General features: G+C 40.6%; 1 protein-coding gene across 2 annotated transcripts in view; it reads left to right on the top strand.

The window, feature by feature from the left end:
* Positions 1-26,125, top strand: part of STK32A (serine/threonine kinase 32A) — a 70,280-nt gene that overhangs the window by 21,731 nt on the left and 22,424 nt on the right. For both annotated transcript variants that reach the window (XM_083728294.1, XM_083728295.1), the window contains exons 3-6: positions 3,255-3,310; positions 4,245-4,396; positions 11,525-11,698; positions 25,803-25,840. In XM_083728294.1, the coding sequence (XP_083584420.1) occupies positions 3,255-3,310; positions 4,245-4,396; positions 11,525-11,698; positions 25,803-25,840 (420 nt within the window). The remainder of the gene's footprint in view (positions 1-3,254; positions 3,311-4,244; positions 4,397-11,524; positions 11,699-25,802; positions 25,841-26,125) is intronic.

Below are 26,125 nucleotides of genomic sequence, written 5' to 3'. Positions count from 1 at the left end.
TATTGAGTTACAAGACAATTGAAGCAGGGAGGGACCAGGTATGAGTTTTCTGTCTTCAGTTTATAGCAGGCATGGCCAAACCTGGCCCTCCAGATGTTTCGGGACTACAACTCCCATCATCCCTAGCTAATAAGACCAGTGGTCAGGGATCATTAGGATTGTAGTCCCAAAACATATGGACGGCCAAGTTTGGCCATGCCTGGTTTAGAGCACAGGAGAGAACTTCTGTTCCTTTCCTTATTGCTTTGGAATACAGGAACTTATGAACAGTTGAGAGGTCTCCTTAGAGGCAGTCTCCACATTCTCTTTCCATAACTATGGGAATAACAAATAATCCAGTACATTTATATACTGAACATAGTAAATTAGGAAATTTGGGTAACTCTGATTTATATAATAGGGAGGAGAACTATTTTGTGTGTATCAGTTGTTTGATTGTAAGAACCCCTGGTTCTGGCTGTTTCTATCTTCTAACAAAGCTTGTTCAAAGCCATCCAAATTTCCTCTTATTAGCCATGTATGGAATTATGGGGCAGTATTTTTTAAGTGGCTAGCTATAATGTTTTAATACTGTATTGAGGGATATGTGTGGATTTTTAGCAATTTAAACGTACATAATTACTTCTTGATGGATATTAGCATGTTGGGAGCTATTTTTAAGACTTACTTTTATCAGCAAATGAGGAGCTTCAGTTGTGCTGTTCCACATGAAAAATGTTTTGCTGCTCATTTGCAGGATCAGGAGAAAGTCTCCCGTGCCAGCATCACAAAACATATCCTGCAAGCTTTTGATTTGCATTGACTAGAATGTTACTTCACTTGTCTTCCTGGGCAATTCAGAAAATGTCTGTTTTCCATAACTGTCGTTCATGATGATTTTGTCAATATGAGATGAATTAAGCATACGGAGATACTTAATTAAATCAATTTCCTCCCAATGTTCACTAGTGAACAGAGGGGCTGACATTATTAAATGTGTGCTGCAATAGGCAATGGCTAATCCAAGCATAAGAGAGACCAGTAAAACTAGAAGCTGTATTCTGAAATTCCTATATGAATGTCCTATCCTGATGAAGCTGGAGCCCAGGTAGTACAATGAATGCTTGAGAATGGCTTGTCGGGTAGGTAACAGGCAGAGTGATGTTGAAATTGCAGGACCTTGGATAGCTCATAGCAGACAACTTGCTAGAACAAAGCCTGGAGGTCATCTAAGCCTGTCCAGATGATGATTATGATTAAAATAATGTATATACCATCTGCCATTTGGATAAGAAATACTCAGGTGGTTCATAAATATGTAAAAGCCTGTTCCCAGGAATTCTTAAAGGCTGTGTTCCTCTGGTTGGAGTCTAGCACTCCTTCACCTCTCAGTCAGCTCCTAACTTGTGTGTTACCTGCGCTAGGGAGCCACCACCAGTGACTGTGAGGTCCTTGGTGTTAAGAAAGCCAGTATCACAGGGAATCTTGTTCAAAGGGTGCTATATTGTGGGAGGGAGGAATGGCTTCGTTTTTAGAGACTCTGTTCAAGGGGCTTCTGGCTGACAGGCTGGATATTGGTGTCAGAACTTGTGACTTGAACAGAATATCCACTGATGTTCCTGATCCACCTGGTTCTTCCTCCTCCATGTCAGGATTCCTGGTTGCTATTCAAAATCACAACAGTGGGCTCCCTACAGGTCATAAGGAATCAAAATGGAGGCTTGACATTTCAGTTCTATTAAGTAGGATGGCTGAGAGAGAGACAGAGGGACACAGAGGCAATCACATGCCATCTGGGTCTTTAGCCTAGCTCTCTCTCATGACTCCAAACCTGGTTCTCAAAAGCTACATACATTGTCAGGTTCCCTCACAAATACCCCCCCCCCCTTCAGTTCATAGATGGTTTAGAATACTTTGTACTGGCTGACTAGCTAGAATAAGCTGTCTTGTTCACTGTATCCTCTGTTCACCATCACACTTTACAGACATCTTTTCTGAACCGTATTGTGCCTTGTTGCAGGAGGGAGTTTCAGGCAAAAGCAGGTCATACACATGGTCTATTTCCTTCCGCTTCTTAATTGGTTGGAAATGTACAGATGGATGAGGCAAATGTTGTAATTTCAGGCTCTGTCACTTTGGCATTACCTGACAGTTCTGGGGTCACAATCATTAAAGCCATCGCTGTTAGTAATCCACAGCCTTGAATTGGTGCTTCCAATCAGCCCCCTAATGAGGTTTAAGTGCTATTACGTTTGTGCCCGGCCCGGTATGACAACTGGACTGCTCTCATTATTATCATTTCTTGACTAATAGTTCTGTGGCTTTAGTGTTGCCTGATCTCCATCTGAGGACTTGAGCTAGTATGAGCAGAATTCAAAGATAGTGATTTAGGAACTGCAGCTGTACTGCCTTGCTAGAACCACTTATGAGGTTTCAAGAACGGTGGGTTGGTATCTGATGGCTGCTTAAAATTATTTGGGATAGGGCAGAAAAAGCCATGTAATGGCACAAGGACATAATGGTAAACCATGTTACAGTGGCACTGTGGGAGCACAGCACCAGAGCAGGAGACAAAAGTACTGGTGCAAAAGTTCAGATTTTGAAGCTATTACATTAATTTGTTATATGTTGATTTAAAACAACAACTAAAAACTAAAATTCTAGGGTGAAGCACAATTTTGCATGTAAATGTAATCCTGGAATTATCTTGCTTGCACAGATGCTTACCTTGGGCTGCCTTGCCAGATTTATTCAGCCTTAAAAAAAATAAAATCTAATTTTTAATCAAATGATCTACAGATTCGACTGGGGTTTGTTCCTGCAATTTATATTGCAGGAAATGTTTCCTCTACCATTTTATCTAAATAAGATTCATTTGTAACTTGAAAGTTTATAGTATCCCAATGCAGCAGAATTTTATCCAAAAAGATAACTGTTATTTGGTGTTCCTACATGTGGGAAGAGGGGTATTTGGAAAGAGAGCTAAATATGTGGGAAAAAATGGCTCTTTACATTCTGTATACCCTTACCTTAAATAGTAATAAAACAGGATTCCATTTAAAAAGTGAGTACTTATTCTATTAGATAGAATCTTATCAGTTCTGAAAAATGTAGAACAACAATATTATTTCAAGCAATAGTGAAGTATATAATGTTTAGTCCCGCTTACTAAGGAACAAATGGTTATCCCCGCTGTATTATAATTCTGAAATTGGTTATTTCAAATATTGAATAGCTGAGGCTTTCATTTTTAAAACCTTTATTCTTCTTTACAGTCACCTTCGACCATTTTGAAATTTTGAGAGCCATTGGAAAAGGCAGCTTTGGAAAGGTATGTTTTTTGTGTTTTTTTGCAAACAAAACTATTGCTCCATGTGGTAGGGACCATAGCTATCCACAGATTCTTCTTAAAATAACAAGGTGGACAGCAAGTAAGCAGGTTTTAGATAATATTGCATTGTCAATGTCTACAAGCTGAGCCTTATCTTTCAGACCGTCAGGAAGAATTAGAGCCTTGTCCCTCATATGCTCAGAATCTTCAAATTATATTACAGGATATTAAACTGTTCTTATTGATAAAACCAGAGCTGCTGAATTTATATGTAAACATCCGGTAAAGGGAGACTTTCCACCAGAGCAACTCAGGACACACTGGCATTGTGCCTCATTTCTCCCTTCTCTTGTCACGATGCATTTTGAGGTGTGCAAGCCTAGTTCTTTGAGCCTGGTTCTGTACAGCCTCTACATTTTTGCCAAAGGAGATCAGAATGTGTGCTTAAGATGCCTTTTGTGTGGGATTTTAATGTTATTTTAAGGCTGTTGTGTTCTTGTTAGTTCTCATTTTTATGTCAAGATCTGTATCTGGAAGCTATCAGGGCCACTTTGCCCATCAAGAATAGGTATAATGTGACGAAGAAGCCTAAAGAACGGTGAGAGGTGGATGAGGCCTATGAGAATGTGAGGCAAATCAGTTTGGGAAAACATAGTTCATCAGACCAAGCATTGGACACAGTTTCACCTTAGTCCCACTCATTTACAGTGGTGACATGTCTAGTTAGTTGGTGACTCTTCTCAGCAACATGCCTGTGCGTTTGTATATGGTGGGGAAGAGCAGGATCTAGAACAATGAGGCGGCAATTTAGCAATGTACATTGTTGAGGTAGGATAAGGTATATTGCTAAGTAAGGGTAGGATACATGAATGTCTTCAGCACAACGCAATGCTACAGTTTGCACCATGTTTCCGCCTTGGTTTGTCCTTGCTAGGTTTGCATAGTCCAGAAGAATGACACCAAGAAAATGTACGCCATGAAATATATGAACAAGCAAAAGTGTGTGGAACGGAATGAAGTGAGAAATGTCTTCAAGGAGCTACAGATCATGCAGGGATTGGAACACCCTTTTCTTGTGAATTTGTGGTAAGCTGAGCACCATATTTCCCATTATTTTCCTGGGAGGAGGTTGCCTTCATTTTTCTGGAAACCTGGTTCTGTTTGTTTCAATTTAACCTTATTTACCATTCTTGGTTTCCAAAATACAGTACTTGTTGCCTAGCTGGTGCTTTTTTCTTTTCTTTGTATAACCTAGTTTTCTTTGAGTGGCCTTTGAGAGAAACAACAGGCCCCTGGACTGCCTGTGGTTTAAACTCATGTCTTAGGCAGGGCCTGGATAATAGAGCCCCCTGTTCAGCTCCTTTTATAATGGGCTGCGTTCTTCCTGGCTTGAGGCATCGAAGTCCCATGCTGTTTGCCCTTTCTTTCTTTCACAGTAAAATAAATAAATGTAGCATTTTGACCCAACTGCACATGTGTCAGATCTAGGACCATGACTGTTTTGAATAGGAAATATACTTTGGTAGTGCAAAGGAACGTCACTTTTGAAAACAACTACCTGTACCTGGAAAATTTGTGCCTTTGGGGAGAAGGCTTGGATAGAGCCCCCTGCCTAAACTGCTTCCATTGGTTTCTTGGAGAATATTCCAGTTTATAGTCTCCCATCTGCAGCCTGAAATTATAGTCTCAAGGAATTCCATGTGATTTATACAAGTCTGGAGAAGGGGTTGATGTGGCCCTTTGGCTAGGATCTTCTCACCTGCCCAAAACCTTTGTCATTATTTTCATGTGATAATTTTAGAGAATGTAACAAGCTATCGTTCAGGCTAGCACTAGTTGACAATAGATTCCTAATAAACCTTCTGCTTTGCTTTCTGCTGTCCATTTCCCCCATTTCTTTGTGCTTTCTGTGCTATGTGATGCAGCTAATGAGAGCTGGAATCCGACAAAGATTAGGTCGTGCTGTGCATGAGGCCCAAAAGATGTGCCCATGGACACCAAATGATTGGTGACTCCTCATTGCAAAGGCTTTGAATCCCGGTTTTGCGGGTCCTAGTCCAACATTCCAACCACTGCAGCACAAAGGCTCTCCTCTACTGAAGCAGATTTGGCCCACTACACTACAACTTGGGTGAAGTGTTCCACTTTTATTGGCATGGCCCAAGGCATATTCCCAGAACTCAAATTCCACCTGTTCATTCCATTAGCACAGTCAGTTTTCAAAAGGGAACAGGGCTCCTGCAGCTTTAATAATTGCTGAAAATCTGTCTTCTGCATAACTCTGTAAAGGTTCAGGAACCCTGCCTTCTTTGGCATCTAGCCACACTGCCTACTACTGGGGACATCGCTGCACCTTTCAGATACCAATTCCTGCCTTTATCTGTTTCCTCCCTGTCCCCACATGGTGCCACCTGAATAAGGTCAAGTCACCCTGCTACAGGGCAGACTATGAAACCAGATCGATATCTTGGGGAAATGTCTGTAACAGTTCTTTCTCTGAGGACCCTTGATGGGGGCACAGTTCATTTTCAGTAGCTTGCGTGCCATCAACAATGATATCAGCACACTTATAAGGCATGTTGATCCTTCCTTTTTTCTTTGATTTAGTGTGTTTCTCCCCTTTCAGTGGCCCTGAAACAGGAAGGATGGAATAAGGTTCTGCTATCAATAGACACTAAACTCGGTTAAGAGCCACAGTAATATTTCAAGTAATGGGGAAATAGATTATTTTTTTATTTTTTTATTTTGTTTTCAGGTGGTTTTACTGGTAGAGCATTGGTAAATAACCTCCAGCAAAATCACCCTGTTGTAGGGTAATGGTAATAAAACAGATCTCAGTGTCTTTTCACCAGAGGTACCAAAGTATTAGCTGACAAAGGAAGAAGTATTTTTTTTTAATTATACCCTGCTCTTCTGTTTTGACCAAATACATATAAAAGTCAGTAATAAAAATTATTAAAGAATTTAGAGTTGAAAGGGACCCCAAGGGTCATCTAGTCCAACCCGCTGCAATGCAGAAATCCCAGCTAAATAATCCCTCACAGATTGTTAAAATCTTCCACCAGGGAAGACCAGCACAAGATATTTAAAAATCCACCATGAAGTTCCTTCTGTAGACAGTGGGTCATTCACTCTAACCTACTCTTTGCTTGATTGACTAGATTTGCTTTGCTAAATGCCAGTCATTGCCTATGACTTCATTCATTGGCTAAAAATCAACAACACTGAAAGCAGGAGCAGGCTTGTTTCTCACAAAACAAATAAGCAAAAATGTGCCTCAACATTTTAAAAAAATAAAGTTGGGAGTGAGGAGTATGCTCCCCCGTCTGCTATTCACATTTTTAAAAAGTCACCATACAACAACTAATGTGAATGGTGTCTTGTCTAATTTGGCCCTTCCTTGCCACGGGGAACAAATAACCCAAAGCAAAACTGGAAAGTAATATCAGGGAATTCCAAATAAATGTATACCACTACAAAGCAGAACTGTTTCCCTGTCTGGATCAAACAAAAGATGCCCTATTAGGTGGGGATGGGGGCTGTTTAAACTCCTCTGCTGCCTGTGTTCCTGCTGCACAAGAAACTCTGCCTCTCCTCATCAAATAGTGATTTGGTATATGTTAGATTATTTTAGTGCTGCATCTAATTTTGTACTCTAATAATTGGTCTTTTCTACACATGAAAGGTTTTGCTTATCTTTGCTTACTTACCTATCTATCTGCTTGTTAGTTTCCCTAGCTTCTTTTTTACCAGCTTAACCCATCAAGGCAAGGAGGAAGTGAAAGTAATAGCTTATCACAGGAGAGTTGCTGTCTACAAGTGTTGCTTGAGTGTTTAGTGACGGATGCTTGAGAAGCAGACTGCATGATAAATGAAGGCATCTTATGGTGCTCCTTAAACTAGGGAAATAAATAATTTCTCTGCCTCTCTGAGCCATTGGTCTAGACTATTAATAATATGCCTTTGGCAGTCAGTACTGAAGAGAAAAAAGAAAAAAAAATCTGGGAGATTAATTTTCCCTTACCAAACAGCCTCAAATGCAAGGAGGTTAATAGTGATTTTGAGTGCATCTGCATATATCACCCTAAGTTTTTAATTCCTTCTCAAACACAACAGTTCTTGGAGAAAAGCCCAGCTTGCAGCCTGTGTAGTCTTAAGTCTGTTGGCAGAGTTATTTAGGTTTATATAGGGATTTCCAGTAGCTTAGGGTCAGTGGAGACTCTCAGGCCAGAGGGTACATTGTTAAAACTTAGCTTAAGTTGATTCTTCCGTTGTTCTGACAGTAGAACGTAGTCTAATTGTGTATCCTCCAGCTGGGTCTATGTTACATGCCCTGAATGTGGGTCAATTTGCGGCAGTTGTTGCTAGTACTCCTGTGGAATAAGAATGGGAAGACAGTGGTAAAAGATTGGGAGATGTGCTGTCTTCACAGGAAGTATTGATGCAAATGAATGAATATCTCACTTCACATTTTCAGGAAATGGTTCAGTCCAATGGTGCAGGGTCCTGGTACACATTTCTTGTCTAATGAGCAAGCTTTTCACAAGGACGGTGCTTTGGGAAGGGTGTGCTTTCAAACAAGCAGGGTACATTTCTGAGGTGTTAGAATCATGTGAGAAGTTTGTACTCTGTCAAAAATGTTCTGCTCAGGCTCCAGTTTCCTATATCATTCATTAGCTGGGATCCTTTTATCTGCATTCAGTGCTTTTCCAAGACAATGTTGCCCTCTGGCTACAAGGGTAAACACTTGAAAAAGTCTTGATACACCATACAGGCACTGATTCCTTCCTTCCCAGACTCACACACACAGACAACGGCTGAAGCAGGTTGTTTCATACTGCTGCGTGGTAGTGCCCACACTGTCTGCATTGGCAGACTGGCTGAGAAAAAATGATTCAGCAGCACATGTGCAGAGAGCCTTTTCATGAGCACCAAATTGCTCCAGCAGGGAAGAGAGGGAGAGATAGTTCTGTTGTGCAAGGAGAAAGTGATCTGCTTAGTCTTATGTTGAATATTACCATCAGTTTTGAAAGAGGAATACATTAACTGGGAGATGTAAGCTGCTAAGGGTGTGGCTGCCCCTTTAACAAGCACCATCAAAAATGATTGCATTGATGATTTGTTATAAGTCCACTTGCACTGAGACCTGCAGGGGCCCCGTTGTTATATTATTCCCTGTGTGTTCTACTCCTTGGCAGGAGTGTGTTCAGAATAATAATTGTAGGTTTTCTCAGGATAGGTTTCCTAAGTGAAAACTTCGTTTTAACAAATATAGAAACTAGTGGCTGAAGGTTAACTGCAACAGTCAGCAAATATTTTATCACAGGGGGTTTCTCTAACAAGCTACATCTTGCAAAATAAAGGCAAAATTGAGTTTTTGTCTTTGAACCTAAGTTGTACTTGTAGATCCATGATTGTGGGCTTTAAGATTATTGGTGTAATTTCACTTGGGGAAACTCTTACATTTCATCTCTCAGCTATTTTAACTCCAGCCAAACTCTGGTTTTCAGCATCGTCTTGGACCAGTTTCCATGTTACATATGAGAGAATGTATGACCCGCCTGATTGACTGAGCTTCTTGAACTAAGGGCAATACCAGCTGGTAGTTTTCACCTAGCTTGGCACTGTATTGTATTTAATATTCATTCATTCATTCATTCATTCATTCATTCATTCAATAAATATAGCTCTTTGGAGAAGAGTCACACAAAGTGGTTTACAAAAGATTATGACAACAAACATTAATGATACAACAAGCAGCAATGATACAAAAAGTTGCAATAGAATGGATACAATAAAAATAGAGTATAATATAACAGATAATTTTTTTCTCTCCTCTTTTTCCTCCTCCTTCTTCTCCTTCCCAGATGGCAGATTCCTGGTCTTCTGGCTTGACATAATAATAATTGACACTGTATCTGGTGTTGCTGTCTTTACCATTGTTCTTTATATCCTGTATTTAGGGATACAAATCATTTCAGGGTAACTTATGCCTACAACCACCCAGGAATACACAAAGAAATGCAAAGAGGAGTCATCATACTCCTACCATCATACTCACTATGGAAGGTCATCCACATGCAGGCTGTACAGTTCTGTCAGCCCTGCAGATATGTACAACAGCAACATGGACTGAAATTCCCTCATCTTGGCCAGCTTCTGGAGATGAGAACTGTTGAAGCAGTCCACCCAATCTTCAACATTAAAGCTATATAAACCTGTCATTCCGTGAGAAATTCTGAAGGCTGGTTCTTTCTTTGTGTGATCCTGGTGGAATCAAAAGGGCAACCTGGGGAGAAGCTATTCACTGTGATTATGCACTGGTGAACTGACTGTATTTCTAATGCCAATTTGCTGATCCCCAGCTGCCTTTCAGTCCTGCATATAGGAAAAAGAATTATTTTAGAGCTGTTTGCTCTCTTTCTTTCTTTCTATCTTTCTGTTTTAAACACAGTCCACCTGCACCTCTAGCATGATGGAGAAATCTGTAGAGAACATTACAACCAAGTAACGGCTCAATAGATTGATTTATTTCATCCCTCTCTGTTGACTAGGATTTTTAAGTCACTCTGGAAATCTCATTTGACTGAAACTTGGAGAGCTGTAAAACAGCAACACTCCTTGTATACAGATATGTGTTAATATAGCTGCTTGAATGATTGCCATAGATTTCACATTAAAAAGAAACCTAATCAAATAGCTGTGTCCACACATTGCAGTTCAGCATACAGTACCTGGTAGTAAGGAAATTTCTTTAGGATCTGTCCCCAAATCACAATGGCAAGGGGTGATGACAAAACATTTATGAAGAAAATCTTCATAGCTATTTTCAAATGCATTTTCAAATTATAGAAATGTAATTTCCTAAGTTTCTATGGGTTATTCTTGCTCAGTCTAAAAGAAGCTGCCTCATACAAGATAGCTGCTGGTCCATCTAGTTCAGTCTTATGTACACTGACTGGCAACAGTCCTCCAGGATTTCAGAGGAGTCTTTTCCCAGCCCTATCTGGATATTGAACCTGTGATCTTCTGTATGCACACTATAACCCCTAGCACTCAGCTATGGGTCTGCCCCAAAAGAGCAGTATGGGAACAAGATCTTTAGGTGGGTCTGGGCACTCTTGCTTTTTGCTAAGGGGTTGTCTTTAGTGTTCCTGCATCATCTAGACTGTCAAAGACATGCATGGTTGTGTCTTCTGTGCTGCTTGCTGATATTCATGCATCTTTCTTTGTCCATTGACTTAGAGATGATGTGATTTTACCTTGTATTTAATTATGCTGGCACCTCAGGGAATCTTTTGGCACAAAAGCAGCTAATTTTCCTCTCTGTATTCAAGAGCATTGACTGCTCCAAGTCTAAAACGTATTGATTTCTTGAGCCCACATTTAACTCGCTGTTATTTAAACGAAGCCAAGCAGAAAGGTCTTGTGGGGGAAATTTCGAAGGCAATATGAAAATGTTGGGGGTGGAGGCTTAATTTGTGCCGGGGCTCAGCCCTGCCATTTATTTGCAGTGCCAGGACATAACTTTTGAATGCATTGGCTAGGAATAGATGGAGGTCCCCTTGAGCAGGTGTCAAGTGCATTTCCTTTGTAACCCCAGGGAGCCTCCACACATTAGGGGTTAAGGGAAGGAGGAATTCAGAACTAGAGTGGTGTTTCTAGACAGCCTTGAGCCCTTGTAACTAGAGGTTAGAGTTCTAGCTAGAAGGCATTGAATAAAGGGCTTGGGAGTGCCTTCTCTTTTTGTTTGCTACCAGTTGTGCGTCTCTCTGCTACTTTCCTTGTTTCCCACTTCTTGTCCAACACAGTTGCTGTTTTCATTTTCATACTTTTGTTTGTATTTCATGTGTCCTTGAATAAGCCTTATGGTTGGACTCCTCCCCACAGACACACACACACACACACACACACACACACACACACACACACAAGAAAAGGGAGGGGGGATCCATGTCTAGAAGAATTATGGAAATGAAACTTTGGCCACATGTCCTATTAATAGTCCAACATACCCAGAATAGCTTAAACCTTAAGATATTTTGCTGTGCAAGCACGACACTACTAACCCCAGTTCTTGACTTAGGGTTTGCTGTGTTTTGCACAAAGAGGAAGTCTGACTCCAGGCACAGTCATAGATCTCATCATACAGGCTTCTAATTCTACTGCACTAATCAAACTATATGTCCTTTGTGTTCTGGCATCTTGTTCCAGGTATTCATTCCAGGATGAGGAAGACATGTTTATGGTGGTTGATCTGCTTCTTGGAGGAGACTTGCGTTACCACCTGCAGCAAAATGTCCGCTTCCAAGAGAGCACCGTGAAGCTGTTCATCTGTGAACTAGCATTGGCACTGGACTATCTCCAGAGCAGGAACATCATCCACAGGTGAGCTACACACTATAGAGATACATTGATACTGTTACCAGTCATACCATCATGAGACACCATTAATCCTGCCAGGTATCTGTAGTCAGTGCTTTTTTCCTAGAAAAATAGGTGCTGGTACTCACCATGAAGTTATTGCATAAATGCCACACTTTTTAACCCCAAAAAAGGTGGTGGTACTGCATATCCTTGAGTACCCCCTGAAAAAAGCACTGTCTGTAGTGTCAATGAATGACAGCACTTTCTGTATGCTTACCTTCGTGGGTCGACAAACACTTGGAATATTGGGATGAAAGCACATGTGGTTATTTCAGTTACCAATGAGTATTAGTATTACGGTATATTCCACCCTGAAATAATCAACAAAACAAATAATGTCTTTGTTCCTCCTGTAGAAGTAAGGGGATTCCTCAAGGTGTTTGGGGAATGCCCTAAATAAATAATTTAATTTAATATTTATGAGTGCTTCAATAGATGTTGGAAGGAATAATAACATAAATATCTAGCTTGCACTTGTTTTAGAAAAGTTCTACAAAAGGCTTCTGATGCACTGATTGAGATATGTATAGATATATGTATAAACCGTAATATAACACATATATAGTATAACATGTTATATACAAAACATCCACACACATTTCTTTCAGTCCACTAACTCGGCCATATAGCTGCTACAGTCAAACCTTGGTTCCTGAACACCTCTGTTATTGTACGTTTCAGCTTCCAAACATCTAAAAACTGGAAGTAAATGCTCCGATTTTTGAACATTTTTTGGAACCCGAACGTCCGATGCAGCTTCCGCTTGAGTGCAAGAAGCTCTTGCAACCAATCAGAAGCTGCGCCTCAGTTCTCGAACGTTTCGGAAGCCAAACGGTCTTCCGGAACGGATTACGTTTGACAACCGAGGTTTGATTGTATTTGGTTCAGATGAATCATCCATACCAAACCCATAGAAGGTTAGTTGGGATCGGACATTTGCCCACAGATTGTTTTAATCCATAACAATAGTTTTAAAAAACTAATTTTGATAGCATACTTTATTTTGAGTGTTGTGAATTTTGAATGAGCATTTCTTATGAGCTGGTGACAGCCATCACTATCTACTAACCAATCCATGCACTCATAAAGAACTTTGACTCCCCCCCTGCCCATGAAAGAGGAAGCAGCCTTTTCATGCTGTGACCTGCATCTATTATCAATTCATTATGTAACTGAGGGGAGAAGTTTAACTACTCAAGAATGATACCCAAAAAGTTTGCTGATTGGGCATAGCTAGTTGCATGGTTATCTGGTTTGTGACCAGTATTGATAGTGCGTTCCTTTGAGAGTCATTAATATATACAAGGTTGCAGTGTGTTATCCCAAGGACAAGTTCAATAGAAACTCTTTAAAGGTTTGAAGTCCAGAGAGGGGGATGCATCTAACAGAATTCTGTCTTGAGTAAATACAATAGGATTCAGCTCGTAAGTGGATAATTGCATACCATCAAAACATTATTGGTTTCCACTTCATCTGTTTTTATGCAGAGTGTATGCCATAATGTTGTAGACCTTGGGAAATAAAAAAAAATGCAGGGAGATTGCAGTTTAAGAAGTTATACAAGTGATAAAATTTGAAGAATAGAAATATTGGTGTACTAAGTATATGTATTATTAACTGTCTATGAAATTACTCAACCAAAACTTCAGGCTCTAGAAACAAATGTAATGCATGCTGTAATCACATGAGAAAAATGGGTTGCAAATGTTTGACCCATAAAACTGGTTTTTTAAAATTAAAAATACATAAATTGTATTTCAGAAATGTGAATTGGATTATATTTATTTGTTTGGTTTTTTAAAATAAATCAGTAATACTAGGTGTCTCCTTATTAATAAATAACCTGACTTACATTGAAATCTAAATTTTAATATAAATATGTTCAAGCCCACACTTCTAACATCTCTCTTTGAAGCAGAAGCTTCAAAGCCCACAGATCAAATGACTCTCAGCTACATCAGATTGGAGTAATTCCCAGCTGATGCAAACACACCTTTAAAAATGCAACCAGAGGTGTTATCTGTGTACTTAGGAGTAGATGATCATGCAAGATGAGGCTGTCTTCCTGGATAGATGCAATTCTTTGGAATGACATTGTAAGAGTTGTATGAATGATCCATTTGGTGAGAGTGTTTAGCCTTGCTTTCTCAAGTAGGCAGAGAATTTGAAAGCTTATATGCATTTGGTAAGAAACTTTCAGGTGTTGCCTTTCAAACCTAAATAATATTTATTCAATGGGCATCATACTTGACTGGGAAGAATAGCGATGCTATCCAAGATTTCTAACTACTCCTTTTTCATGCTTCATTATCAAACTTCTTCCATACCTCTGGACAGGATTGGAGTTGTCCTCCTATAGCTCTTTTGTTTTTTAGGATATTTGCCATTTATGGTTTACTTCAACTTCCTTTGTAATATGTTTAAACGTCTGCACTTGGACAAATTCAAATGCCCATTTCATGCTTGCGTAACCAAAGGAGACTTCAAGACAAAACAGTGTGGTAATGAAGGTATAAGGTTCACTTTTTCTGCTCTGCACCTGTTCACACAGCCACCAAATAATGAATGAGGATGAATTACACTGGGAGACACGGAGGGAATAAGGCTGTTTTGTACTGGCTTTGAAAAAGCCTGGAAACTGTATTGGGCAAACACCCAAGGATGGATGGTGTTATATAAATCAATTAATAATAATGGACACCATGATGATGTAGCTAGGAAGATCCTAATCCAGCTTGTTTTTACATTACTCTTCTTAGCAGGAGGATTGCTAGTAACATAATTTGCTGGTCTTAAAGCACACATTGATGAACAAGGCTTCTGGGTGAGCCCCACATCCCTGACCATTTTAAAGATATGAATTTCATACTCTCCTGAGGAGGCAGTTACCATGGATGTAATGTAGGCCTCACTTGATAAGCTGGCTGTTGGTGGTTAGGGTGACCAAATGTTGAAAAAGTTATCAGATAATAAAAGCAAGGAGATAAAAGTTGGTGCCAGTTGTATGTTACCTCTTTTTATAATGAGTTACTGAACCCTTTGAGCACAGGACTAATGCCACATAAGCCCAACGTCTATCAAGATAACGTTCCTGGGAGTGAGATGTAAAGCTGTTGGTTGCTTTGCTAGTATGTTACTCCTCTTACATGATTATCTTTGCAAAGGCAGTTGGGGCATCATCTTGAGATAACGGCAACAAAAGACTCAGGTGAAACCTTCTCTTTTAAAAGAAGGGGAGAGGGAAAGGAGGGGAGTAGTCAAAGGGTGTGTATCTACATGGAGTGTGGAACAGACTGGGCAGAGGGTCGACTCTGTAAGGAGAAGGGGAGAGCAAATACTTACACTACCCACGGCTGATGATCTTCAGTGCTTTCCAGTTACCTCCTACCTTCTCAATGCATGCATATTTATAAAATAGTTAAGGGGGGAAGTTACAGTTCCTTATTGCTGAATATTTGTTTCTTGGAAGAGAAGAGGAAGGCCTTGTTCTGGGGCATGGCGTTGTTTCCGTTCATCCCATCTTAATTGGACTGAAATAGACTGAAATTAGTTTGCCTGAAGACCCCAGTTTCTCCTCACAAAAAGATACTTCCTCACACAGTGTATAGTTAAACTTTGGAATTCTCTCTGGCAAGAGGCAGTGATGGCCATCAACCTGAATGAGTTTAGAAGAGGATTTGACAAATTCATGGAAGATAATGGCTACTAGCCACAATGGCTATATTCTGTTTCCACTGTCAGAGGTGAGATGCCTCTGAATGCCACTTGCTGGAAATCACGTTGGGGAGAGTGCTGTTGCACTGAGGTCTTGCTTTTGGACTTCCTGTAGGCATCTGTTTGGCCACTGTGGGAACAATAGAACAAGCCATTGGCCTGATCCAGGAAGGCTCTTGTGTTTTTGTGTGCATGTGAATTGCCTCTTGGCAGCTGAGAAAAGATCCTCTACATATGCAAATACACAATACATTTGTGGCATTTTTTGTTTTGTGGAGATAATAATTTTCTTTTATTGGCAGCTGATAACTTAAAATAGATGCTAGAGATATATATTTAACTTCTTTACTGTTTTATAAACCGTGTGCTTCATTGACTCTGCTGTATGAAAAAATAACCTGACATATTGCTCTGCTCCAATCTTTCTGTGCCATTGTCCCTATATCCAGAATTTAGATTTCTTCAAATCGATGATAATCATAACCTGACATCTCTATACAGAAACACTTTAAGTTAACAATAAGCAAAGCCCTATGTTTTTCCCAGACTCAGAGATTATTTGCAAATATGCTGCACAGTGGAGTATGTCATTTTTCTTGTTTCTGTAAATGCTAGTTAGGAACAGATCAGTTTAACAACTAAAGTATAGGTTGGAAGGAAAGAACTCCTGAACTAAAATACAGCTGCATTCTCATCGAATTAAATTACAAAAAAATGTATGTGGGATTTCTTTGTAAGAACTTTTTGCCATAAATTGCAGCGATAAGAGTCCTATTCATCCAAGATTAGATAAGGTTGATCTCTGCCCTTGGTATTTATTATTTATGCTCCATACTGTAGACACACAGGTGTGCTGCTTTCAGCAACACTTTGAGCTTTTACTCAGGATAATGGTTTGTTTTTTAAAAAATAATAATAATATAATCAATCAAGTATCATAAAATAGCAAGCAAGTCAGCTTTCAGGTTCTCAAGAACTTCAGCCTGGATCAAGATAAAAAGGGGCTGGAGAAGCTGGAGAACAATGCTATCAATGGCTACTAGTCATTGATGCCTAAGTACCTTTTAATAATTAAAAAAGAGAATAATATTGACAAATTTTGAAAAGGGCATGGAGAAGCTGTATTAGTCATGAAGGCTACATGCTGTCTACGGGATCAGAGACAGGTTGCCTCTGAAGGCCTTTCACTGGGAAACAATAGCAGCAGAGGGATATTGCCGTCATCCCCAGCTTGTGAACTTCACATAAGAGGCATCTGACTGGCCAGTGCGAGATACACAATGCTGCACTATATAGGCCTTTGGTCTGATCCAGCAGGCCTCCTCTTGTACAGACCTGAAACTGTAGCCCAGGTCTAAACTTTGTAAAATACAGTGGTACCTCGGGTTACAGATGCTTCAGGTTACAGATACTTCAGGTTACAGACTCCGCTGACCCAGAAATGGTACCTCAGGTTAAGAACTTTGCTTCAGGAGGAAAACAGAAATCGTGGGGCGGTGCCATGGTGGCAGCGGGAGGCCCCATTAGCTAAAATGGTACCTCAGGTTAAGAACAGTTTCAGGTTAAGAACGGACCTCCAGAACGAATTAAGTTCTTAACCCGAGGTACCACTGTAAAGTGTTTATTAAGTGCTATGGAGACATTATTAGGCTAGATCAGTTACAACCGCAAAATGATTGCAAGAACAATGAAAAATAGTTTCATTTAAAAAACAATTCCACATATAATACCAATTACAAACAATCAAAAACACTTCTACAGATGAAAACGGTTAAAAATAGTTCAAATACAGAGGCAAACTGGTATAGAAATCTTCAGTTAAAAGTGATAGATATTCATGTGCACAGAATACCCCAAAGAGCATAGGTCAAATTGTGTTGACTTTCTTTTAAGAATGTCTCCCACTCTCCTGCTCCGTGGCACCAGTGGACTTCTTCCCCTGTGGTGTGTGGGGCTACTTTCCCCCCTATACTTCATGCCTTTTTGACATGGCCTTGCGCTATTAGCATTTGTGCTCAGTACATATGTTTATTCAAAAGACACCTGCTCCATTGTAACTTGCATCCTATTGCGTGATATCTTAAGGCAGTTTTCTCTGCCTCTGGATGATGGCTGTTTGAATCTGTAAAGACAGATAGAATCCTCTCCCCTGCATAGCTTGGAAAAGGGAACAGCAGGATATAATTTCAAAGAGGTAGAAAAACATCAGTAGCTGGCCTCCTATGGTTGTTCTCCATTTTCATATTAACAGCTGAAATGCTTTGTACAATTGCCAGCGCATCTCCCAATAGACCTTATTCCCAAGATGCAATTTGGGTGTACGTTAAAAGTTTCCTGTATTAATTCCACAGTGCTATATCCTACAGTTTATTGTGTGACGCCTGGGTGATTATATTGAACATTCTGATTTTTTCCCTTTATTTCTAAGTTGCTGTTTGTCAATGGTCTTTAATTTATTAAGAGAAGAGTGGTGTGAATTTTCCCAGATTCTCTCCCCCCCATCAAAATAATTTATTTCATTTGAGACGGTTGCTGATGACGAATGGGTTGGGTAATAATTTATTTGTTCCCTTTGAATCCTGGTTTATGATTAAAAAAATAAATAGGAACTTGTTTCAATTACTCCTCAGGATGTAGCTATTAAGATATTATAAACTTTTCTTCCCTGCTCCCAAACAATTCTGTAAACAGTGTGTCAACGTGTTGGGAACATTTAGTGACTGAAGCAGTTACTTTGGCCAGAAACATGAATTCTAGTGCACAGTGTAATCCCATTTGTTTCAGTCAGCTGTCTTTTTGGAGTGGAGATTGTAGCCTTTAGATGTCTGGCTGAAATGCTGAAATGCAAGAGTTAACAGGATGTGGGAGACTACAAGCCTTCCCGAAACCTTGAGACAGTGTGGAAAACAGGTTATATACCTGAGATAAATGTAACATGATGAAACAGTTTTGGCCACCTGGAAGGTTTTGCTAGTCTTATAATTAACGCTATTCCCATACGGGGTGACATTAAATTGATAAAGCAGCAACCTTACCTGTAGAATGCAACATCTGTACTTAGAACCCTCAAGAGATGTGCAGACAACTGTTTACTTTGTAGGAACAAAGCTCTGTGGAGACAGCAGCAGTGAGTCAGACCCATGTTTTTAATATATCAGCCATCAGGTGAAGTGGCAAGAAGATCACCAAACAACTTAGACCTGTCTAATAGAGTCTGACTTGCATGGCCACAACACTTGCCATCACATGGGTACAGAAAGCATCAAACCTCCCCTTTTGTCGGTGAAGATGTTTGCATGGTGTTTTCTGTGCTCTCTGTACTGGGTATTAGATTACAAGGCGCTTGACTAATTCCCATGGCAGGTGCTTGGGAAGCAATGTAATTAGCCCATTAAGATCAGGTAATTTCTTGTAAAGTCAATCAAGTGCATAGAGCAGGCGTATCAGTTGCCACTTTGCCTCCAGTTCCCCCCTCCCTAGTTTTGGGATATTAGTCTCTCTCCCCCCCCCCCCCCATCATAGAGAAGCTACATTTCATTGACTAGATACTGAAATTTGTCAGAAATCCCATGTTTCCTTGGCTATGATATTTTGGTTTGGAGTGCATTTCTTTGCCTTAAAAAAACCTAGATAAACAAAAAGCATATGTTATAACAACTGGAATATATTTCAGTGCAAGAGCTAAATTATATTTTAAAAAACCATGCTATTACTAGCTGTTGCTAGAGAAGAGGTTTCTAAACAACCCATTGGGGAAGTTCATCCTTTAAACGTTAAGAATTGGATGGTTGAAACAGAGTATGCTGTAATAATGGGAAAATTAAAAGAACCATGGAAGCAGGAGAAGGGAAGTAAACAAATGTACTATTTTATTGGTGGGTATTTTATTGTGTAAAATGTATAACTGAAACTTTCAAGAAAATAATAATAATAATAATAATAATAATAATAATAATGAATTAGAATGAAAGATTTAACATTTTTTTTATGTAAGCTGTAGATATTCCGTAAAACACAATAAACTGAACTGAATAGATTAAGTTTCTTAGTTTATCTATGCATTCGAAACAGAAAAGAATTTAGACTGTATTTGCTGGGTTATTATTTTACTGTTAACATGTTAAAAATTGCATTTAACTCTGCTGGGAAATTTTTGAAAGTTTCCCCAAGGTTACAAATGCGATTCCCTTACCTATGCTTTGATTTTTACCTTTTGGGAACTGCAACATTTATTTTGGTTTTTTTTTGCTGTGTACCACTGAGGAGATTGTGCTATACCCCAGAGATGGTTCTGTTTCAAGCCTAAATTGATTTCTGGGGAAATTTGTTTGTATGTAAAGGCTTCGTACTCCTATGATAGCAATTATGATTGTGCTAAATTTCATTAACTTTTCAATTAGAAACAAAACTCCCACTCAGACTGTATGATTGATTATTTCTGTGGAGCATAAGATCATAAGAAGAGCCTGCTGGATCAGGCTAATAACCTGTCTAGGCCAGCAACCTGATTTCACAATGACCTACCAGATGCCTGTAGGAAACCCACCAGCAGGATTCAAGTACAGGACTACTCTCCCCTTCTGTGGTTTCCAGCAACTGATATTCAGAAGCATTGTTGCAGCTGTGGCGGCAGAGCATAGCAATTGTGGCTTGATAGCGCTCTCCTCCTTGAATTTCTGTAATCCTATTTGAAAGCCATCTAGGCTGGTCGCTATTTCTGTCTCCTGTGGGAGTGAGTTCCATAGTTGAACTGTATGATGCGTGAAGAAGTACTTTCTTTTCTCTGTCCAGAATCTTGCAGCTATGGAAGTGACACTTTTACCTCACTGCTGTGGTGACACTAGGTCTAATCTCCTTCATTGGACGGATAAAATCTCTGCTCACTCCTTTTCTAATGAACAGGAATAAGCATGCTTAACTGTGATGCTGGAGCAGGTACTGTCCATGTGGGAATGGATTTTACAAGCAGTGAAATGTTTTTCAACAGATAGCACGTTGCTCAGAGGAGCAGCTAGCACAGGGATTGCAGTTGTGAATAAGCACCCATCCGTTCAGATCCATCCTTTTCAGAAAATGAGGTGCTACACACTATGTGCCCTGACAAATAGGTGACCACAGCAGTCTTACTAAGGCTAGAACCAAGATGATCAAGGGTCTGGAACTACGGTGTTACCTCCATTTACAAACTTAATTCGTTCTGGAGGTCCGTTCTTAACCCAAAACCATTCTTAACCTGAGGCGCACTGTCGCTAATAGGGCCTCCCGCTGCACTGCCAGGGCACGACTTCTGCTTGCATCCCGGGGCAAAGTTTGCTACCCAGAACACCTACTTCTGGGTTAGCGGAGCTTGTAACCTGAAGTGTTTGTAAGGAGGACGGTACGTAACCCAAGGTTCCACTGTACAGTAGTACTTTGGTTTATAACCATAATCTGTTCCGGAGGTCTGGTTGTAAATCAAAACAGATTGTAACTCAAGGCGTACTTTCGCCAATGGGGCCTCCCAAAAAAATTTGGGTTGTAATAAAAAAAAATGGGTTGTAATCCAAAAAAAGGGACAAACACTTCCAGGTTTGACGTGGGTGTAATCCAAAACGGTTGTAATCCAAAACAGTTGGAAACCAAGGTACCACTGTAGTTAGACTTATCTCAGGTCTTCGCCTCATTATCCCCACCTATGCTAGCAGTCTGTGCTGTGAGGCAGGGAACAGGAAATGTTCAGTTGGTGAAATTATGCTGAGACATGGTGTAAGCCGAAATATACAAATCTCAAAGATTGTGGTAACAGCACTCTGTTTCTCTGGCATCGTGTCTGTGACCTCGTGCTGCACCACCAAACTCAGCTTGAGGTCAGGGACAATCAGAGCTTTGCTTAGATATAAAATATGAGCACATCACAAAGTGGCAAACCAATACTTTCTTGCATCTGGGAAATTATTTTGCCTCCAGCTGTTTCTCCCAATTAAACATTCATGAAAAGTTCCTGGGCTATTCTTCAGGAAAAAAGAAAGAAATCACAAATGCATCAGAGATGTCAGGCTCTGGAATCACGCCCCCCCCCCCCAGCTCAGTTTTGGAAACTCTTGCAGTCAGAGAAGTGCTTAGTTATGTGAGACTAACTATATATAAAAACATGTTGTATTGGGGAAAACATAAGTATTAGGGGAAATATGCATTACAGAAATGTGTGCATAAGGCAGAACTGCACACACAAAAATAATATTTGAAAAAGTTTGCACTAAAATACTGATGTATTTTCATAAAGACTTAAAAGTTTTCTGTAAACTGATGTTGAGAACTGAGTCGAAGACTGGTAAAATGTGAATCTAAAATTGACTGATTTGCCCATCCCTAATAGCAGTGAACATGGTGCAGGCTGGTTGTTGTTTTTTTAAAGCTTTTCCACATCCTTTCTTTGCTTTTAAATTGCTGTTAGGTTTCTCCTGTGGAAATGACAGCCTTTTCTAAATTAAGTGATATTAGAAAGAGGTATTGGAGACTTGCATCATATTTCTTTCAGCTGGTGCAGACTTTTGTTTTGGTTGCTGTGGACTAGAATGACAAACTGGTTGTTGCTTGTTGCTGCAAGGAACTGTCTGTAAGTAGGACAGAGACAGCCAGCTGTTCCTCATACGTAGATCCTGCGTGAGTGGCTGTCACTGTTTTTATCAGTAGTTCATGGCAAGACTGACAAATACTTTGTATGTGGCCTGGATGGTGTTGCTAATGCAACAGCTACAACAAAAGGGTGGGGAATTAACCTCACACAACATGGGCTTGTTCACATGAACTTATGAACATAGCAGCTTATGCAAGTGAGTAATTAGGATAACTTTGCTGCTGAGGTACCATTTAGGAATTTGGGCGATTTTTCCTTCAATAGAAAATAGCTATGACAACTGCTCTTAAAATACACTGATTTGGGGTGCAGTAGGGGGTGGCAGCAATGTAATCTTGAATGCATCCACAGACGGGTGGCACCCTGGGCCAGGGCTGGAACCTCTGGGGTTCTCTCTCCTTGGTCAAATGCTTCTTTCATCAACTCTTTTCATCTGCAAGGAGTCATGTATCATTCAGGCTCCTGTCACACTGTGATTAGACCCCAACTTCATCCCAAAGGGTAATTCCATCTTTCACAGGACTCAAGAGAGGTCCTCCTTTCCCCATACCCAAAGTCCGACAGGGGGAAGGAATGGCACACTGGATGTGTGCAGGGCCATCAGGATCTCCCGCACATGCACAGAGGCACTGTGCCCATCAGAGGCCAGGATGTGTTCCCTCCCATCCAGAGCCAAGGGGCACAAGGCTTCCCCTTGTGTAGCTCTGTTCTGGCCACGGCAGCGGCAGCATTCAGTCGCTCCTGATCTAGCAAAGCTACCCACCCTTAGAGGAGAGTTCATGCTCCAGGGTTGGCTCCTCCTTCCCAAGAGCCACAGCCAGACGCATAAGTGCCGCTCTTGGAAATGGAAAGATCGGGCACCTCTCCAGGAGTTACAACCATTTTAGCTGTAAACTCAATGCTTTTATGCAGAATTTCACAAGCTTCCCACAAGACACCAGGTGTACTGGGAATCTATTGTTACACTGGCAGGGAACCTACAGAAATTATTAAAAGGGAAATACAAAAAGAACGCAAAAGCTATTAAATCGCAGGGCTGACTGGCAGTAAGGGAGGCACCCATCTTGGCTGGGAGTCCTGGAAGGCCTTTCCCCGCCTGGCCGGGGAGGGCAGAGCCTGGACTGACTCCAGCTGCAAAAGCAGAGGTTGCTGAACAGACTCTTGGGCTAGGGAGCTACTGTTGGTTTTTTGTATCTTTGTTTTAGATCCTGTTATGATTTATGTGGAAATTGTTCAGTGTGGTTATATATTTTTTTAATGTTTTGCTTCCTGTTTATGACTACTTTTGTTGTAGTCATGTGGGGGGTTTTCATGTTGCAAGTCACCTTGAATGTGGTTTGAACTGTGGAACGGTGGCATACAAATAAAATGATTTCTGTATGTCTATGTCCCCAGCATCATTGGCAGGTGGGATCAGGATCTGCTTCACCAGGGGGTATGTGGGGGTCCTATGTGGGGCATCATTGGGAATCACAATCCATCTCATTAGCAGCACCGCTGCCTTGGCAGCACTTGGGACCTGAGCTCCTCTGGGTGGCCATTTGACCTTCGCCTTCCATCTTCATGACTATTACAAGCTAGATAAAGGTAAAGGTACCCCTGACCGTTAGGTCCAGTTGCGGATGACTCTGGGGTTGCGCGCTCATCTCGCTCTATAGGCCGAGGGAGCCGGCGTTTTTCCGCAGACAGCTTGCAGGTCATGTGGCCAGCATGACTAAACTGCTTCTAGCGAAACCAGAGCAGCACACAGAAACACCGTTTACCTTCCCAGTGGAGTGGTACCTATTTATCCAGTTGCATTTGACGTGCTTTTTAACTGCTAGGTGGGCAGGAGCTGGGACCAAGCAACAGGAGCTCCCCCCGTCACAGGGATTTGAACTGCCGACCTTCTGATCGGCAAGCCCTAGGCTCTGTGGTTTAGACCACAGCGCCACCCACATCCCTTACAAGCTAGATAAACTTTTTTTTTTTAAAAAAAAGTTACTTCTTGCCAGTGGTGAGATGGGTAGTGAGAACCCACATAGGATCATATTTCTCCCTACAGATAAGGAACTTATCACGGTGAGTACCAACATTCGCATATAAAAGAAGATGTAGAAGTCACATCCAGAATGTAGATTATGTTGTCATGGAGGTGGCCTAGACGGAAGTATGTCAATCGATAAGTTCAAAAAGAACACTGAACTTTTTTTGCCATTACAGTCTTCCTGCAATTGCACCTTACATGATAGAAGCTTTTGTTCATTGTTGTAAAAGTGCTTTCAATGGACTAAGCATGTCCTAAATGTCTTGCCAAGGGTACTTTGCTTTTGGGAAAAAGAGCCTGATGCATTAAGGAAAGCAGCTGAAAAGTCAAAGCCAATAGAAGTTGTGTTTCCTGCTGTGTTTGTTCCAAGCGAAAAATCAGTGAAATTGGGTTCCATATCCTGATGGAGCTCTGTCTGCCTATCTGGGTCATACTTCTAAAACACTGAAAGGAAAAGGATATTTAAAAAATACAAAATTGAAAAGGAAAAGGTGCTCTAGTGTTTACAGTAATCTATAATATATAAAGTGTCTTGGAGTTTATACTTGGGATTACATTAGCTATCCCAGAAGACAATCAGGATGTTCAAGGGAAATGGCAAATCTTATGTTCGGACAGTAACGTTGGGGAAGAAGGAGTATGTTGTGATTATTATGCATTTCATTTGGGATGGTAATACCCAGTTCCCGTTGCCTTTTTTTTTTTTATAGTCTTCAGATTGGAAGACTCCGTAGAGCAGATTTTGAGAGTGTGTAAGGAGATGAAGGAGAAGTCCTGTTCTATTATGGGAACTGCATGGGCACATTGGAATCAACCAATAATGTTCAATAATGTTACCCCAATATATTCTATTTTAACACTTTGCAAATCTTATTAGCCATGGGAGGAATTCACTGTTGAGCTAAGGTAAATATTCTTTCTGCACAAGCATTTCAGTTCAACAGAAAATTCTCCTCTTTCCTCCCCCTGCACACCGTTCTATGGGTTCTTCCAACTCCCCCAGTGCTATATTTGAGAGACATGGGAGAAGCCTTGTTGCACTAGCAGAAATCTTTGTGCATGCTTCTGCTAACAGGACTAATAAATCAATAGTCTCATATGTTTACTGGGCTCTTTGGTATTTCAACCACAAAGTGGGGGAGACAACTGCAAGCAGTTCTGTTGGTGGTGGTGGGGAGAATCCAAACATGGTCAGTAGTATAATAAGGACTATTTTTAAAAAGTAGTGCAATCACTTTCAAGTGTCACAGAACTCTTCATCAGGCTTCACACAAAGAAATAAGGGGAAAGGAACGAGAAGGGGGAAATAATGTTGCTCAGTAGAGGGCATGGCCAGAAGCACTTTCTGCAATGCATTACAGCTGTTGATGGGCAATTAAAAAGTTATTTGTAGAAAAATTAAGTTGATTGAGCCCTGAGTGAAAGATCAGAAGTTGTCCCTTTATTACTAAATGGAACATATGGGCTCCAGACAGTATTTTGTTCATTTTACAGAGTTTTAACTGCAGGTATGATTACAATCAGTGGGTGGCATGTAACAGAAGGACTTGAGGATCATTCTATAGATTGTGAAGAGTGATTTGGGTGTCCTTCAGTTTTTACGAGGAACGTGATCATGCTGCAGTAAGTCCCCCCCCCCCCCCCGATATAATACTAACTACTACTGGAACCTTCTCTCTCTCTCTCCCTCTCTCCATCTTTTATTTTAGGGACATAAAGCCAGATAACATCTTGCTGGATGAACAGGGTAAGAGCCAATTGTTTCTTACTATAATAGTATCCTCACGCATGCAAACCTGTAGCAAAATACTGTCTCCTAGGTGAGCAGTGCAGGCTTTAGGAAGCCACCATGTCATTGTGAGATGGAAAACAGGCTGAGGCAAAAAATAAACAAATCTTACCTTAGCTCTGTGCTTCTGTTGAATTAAGGGATGAATGACAACAACAGGCCAGGTTAACTATAGGTTTTCTTCATCTGCACCTTGTGACCCGGCTTTCAACTAGAATGATGGCCTTGTTCAGAGGTTCCTCT

Source organism: Podarcis gaigeae, assembly GCF_964106915.1.
Source record: "Podarcis gaigeae genome assembly, chromosome: 2".
Lineage (NCBI taxonomy): Eukaryota > Metazoa > Chordata > Lepidosauria > Squamata > Lacertidae > Podarcis > Podarcis gaigeae.
The sequence above is the reverse complement of the archived record's forward strand: the minus strand, read 5'-3'. Positions and strand labels throughout refer to the sequence as shown.